Source organism: Salvia hispanica, chromosome 1 (genome assembly GCF_023119035.1).
Source record: "Salvia hispanica cultivar TCC Black 2014 chromosome 1, UniMelb_Shisp_WGS_1.0, whole genome shotgun sequence".
NCBI classification, from domain to species: Eukaryota; Viridiplantae; Streptophyta; class Magnoliopsida; order Lamiales; family Lamiaceae; genus Salvia; species Salvia hispanica.
Genome location: NC_062965.1, coordinates 33,608,185 through 33,610,915, shown reverse-complemented (window position 1 = coordinate 33,610,915; position 2,731 = coordinate 33,608,185). Strand labels below are relative to the sequence as shown.

At 34.0% G+C, this 2,731-nt stretch overlaps 1 protein-coding gene across 1 annotated transcript; it reads left to right on the top strand.

The window, feature by feature from the left end:
- Positions 1 to 777: 777 nt before the first annotated feature.
- Positions 778 to 2,053, top strand: LOC125215906 (probable BOI-related E3 ubiquitin-protein ligase 2). The gene is made up of 2 exons (XM_048117492.1): positions 778 to 1,153; positions 1,231 to 2,053. Exons 1-2 carry the CDS (start codon positions 881 to 883, stop codon positions 1,714 to 1,716), a joined length of 759 nt encoding a protein of 252 aa, XP_047973449.1. The 5' UTR covers positions 778 to 880; the 3' UTR covers positions 1,717 to 2,053.
- Positions 2,054 to 2,731: the final 678 nt, after the last annotated feature.

The window sequence follows — 2,731 nt, the reverse complement described above, 5'->3', positions numbered from 1 at the left end:
CTTCTAGAGGGTGAGGAGGAAATAAATTCACACAACACGAAAATCGCATTTCAAGAAACAATTAAAGTTTGTGGAAAAATTCAAATATGGGATGAAGTAATTATTGTAAGAAAAGTTGAGCATTACGAGAGATGTTGGAATCCTATTCTTCAGCCTTTGCAAATCACCCATATGCTGACAATCCCTCATTACCCCTTCTTTCCTCTTCCCCACAACCAACTTATCACGCACATTTGACCCATTTTTAAAAGGAAAATTCATCCCAATCCCATCGCCCATATAATTAATACCTCCAACACATTCCTAATTTCAAAATTATTACAACATTTTTACAATGTTATTTAGTTAAATTTGAATGATAGTACCTAAATAATGAGGTCCCCCTTGGGCCATGCTAGTTCTGACTTTTTGTATGTGTATATAGTAGTAATATATATAGAGCTATAGAGAGGAATTTTTGAAAAAAATAACAATTAAGTGGACAAGAATAATTTAGTAATTTTGAATAAAAGGAGGAATTGAATTGCTCGTATTCAACAACGCTCCTGTGGCTCTGATCCGATAGTTTAGTCACAAAAATTGCATGTGTACGCCCTTGTGCTTAGCCATCCTTCTTTAATGCATCACAAGAATAGAGAGAGGTAGGGATATAATAACCCCACCATTTCCTTTCCTTTTTCCTTTTCCTTTTTAAGTTTTTTTCAGTTACCTTTATTTATTTTCATTGTTTTTAGATGATTTTCAGTTACTACTTTATTTAAAGACTGAAAACATTTTCGATTCCAACCTCCCAATATAAATACCCACTCCCCTCCTCTCTCCCTCTCTTCTCTTTTATAATGTGTGTTTAACCTAACACCTCTTCTTCATTTCTCTGTTCATGGCGATTCAAGCACAGCTCTTTTCGGAGAATCTCGGCTTTCCGCTCGGAAATTCTCAGGATTTGATGGTTGAAAATGGTTGCGGATTCGATAACCTCTGTTTCGCCCCTCAACAGCATCACCAATTGACTCAGTTGGATCAGTTTCAGAATTCGTCGCGGATTTCAGTTGAAAACAACGCTCAATTTCATCAATTCATGACGTTTTCGCAGAGCGTTTCGTCGCACATAGAGAGGCAGAGGTTGGAATTCGAGCAGTTCCTCAATTTGCAGGTAACAGAAAATTCATTAATTAATTATTTTTTAATTACTAATTAACATATGTGAATGTGTTTGTTGAAATTGAACAGAACGAGAGATTGAGAATGGCAATGCAAGAACAGAGGAAGCAGCATATATCAGTATTGATGACGAAATACGAATGGAAGAGTGATTTGCTGCTGAAGCAGAAGGATGAGGAAATCGCCAAGGCGGCGAATCGGACGACGGAGCTGCACAACTTCATGAAGAAGATGGAGATCGAGAATCTGACGTGGCAGAGAGTGGCCAAGGAGAACGAGGCCATGATCGCGTCGCTCAACGACTCCATCCAACGGCTCAGAGAGTCCGCGTTTTTGTCGGAGAATGCAGCGGAAGATGCTGAGTCTTGCTGCGACGAACAAGAGAAAACCGAAACGAAGAAGAAAACGGTGTGCAGAATCTGCAACACGAGGAATTCGTGCGTGGTGATGCTGCCCTGCCGACATCTCTGCTCCTGCAAAGACTGTGAGGTTTTTCTTGATTCATGCCCTGTTTGTAGTATGCCAAAGAAAGCAGCCATTGAAGCATTAATTTGATTTTTTTTTTTTTTTTCTCATTTCATTCAAAGACGAAAGCTCCTTTCTTTAATACTTGAGATTTTGATCATTTTTCATCATGCGTATTTTTTTTCATGAGTGTGAATACACGTTTATTCTTTTATTTTTTAATTATTTAGTTTCCTACCATATAAAAGAAGTACTTAGGATGCATCAGTTTCAGAAAAATGAACACTATTGATCCTCTGTTTCTTTGCTGTATTATTCACTTCTTCTTTTTTTCTTTTTATTTTTTGTGTATGAGTAGTATGAGGCAAATAGAGCTTTCCTTTATAGGTGTTTTTGGTGAAATTTATGTTTGATTTGATAATGCGTACCATGTGTGTGACATAAGTATGTATTTAAAGACTAGTAGTATAATCTTTATTCCGATGTACAATTAAATACATAAATTTAAAAAATATTACAATGACGCCAAAATCTTTTAATTTGTTACTTACTAATACTATCACTTGAATTGGTGAAAAGGAGTATATGTTTTGTTATTTGTGAGAAATAACTATTTCTTTGCTTCAAAAACTTTTTTCTAATAAAAAGAAATAAATACCAGTAGTAAAAATCTCAAATCGCTCTATTGAATGCCAAACGGTATTGAGGTTTCATAAAGAGCACGTATCGTTTAGTCCATCTACTTTGATTACTAACTCTAATCAATTGAACAATTGAAAAACGTGTCATTAAATCCATTTACTTTCAACTTAAAAAAAGGCTATTTAGTTAAATAAAATGGAATAGTCAATTAAATTATAATTTGGCCAAATTTTTAGTTTATGATAAATTTTAAAATAAAATATTTTATTACATAATTTCAATTTTTTCCAAATATCTTGTATGCATACAAATCAATATTTTTTTTATTGTCTAAATAACGTTGTTTTATCAAAATAAGTATCTTTTCTTTTCTTCTCATTTTTTTTTTATTTTAACTACCATTCTGAAAATTACCAATATGAGTTTGGCACTCGGATGGGATGATTAAGAAAAATTGTAACTA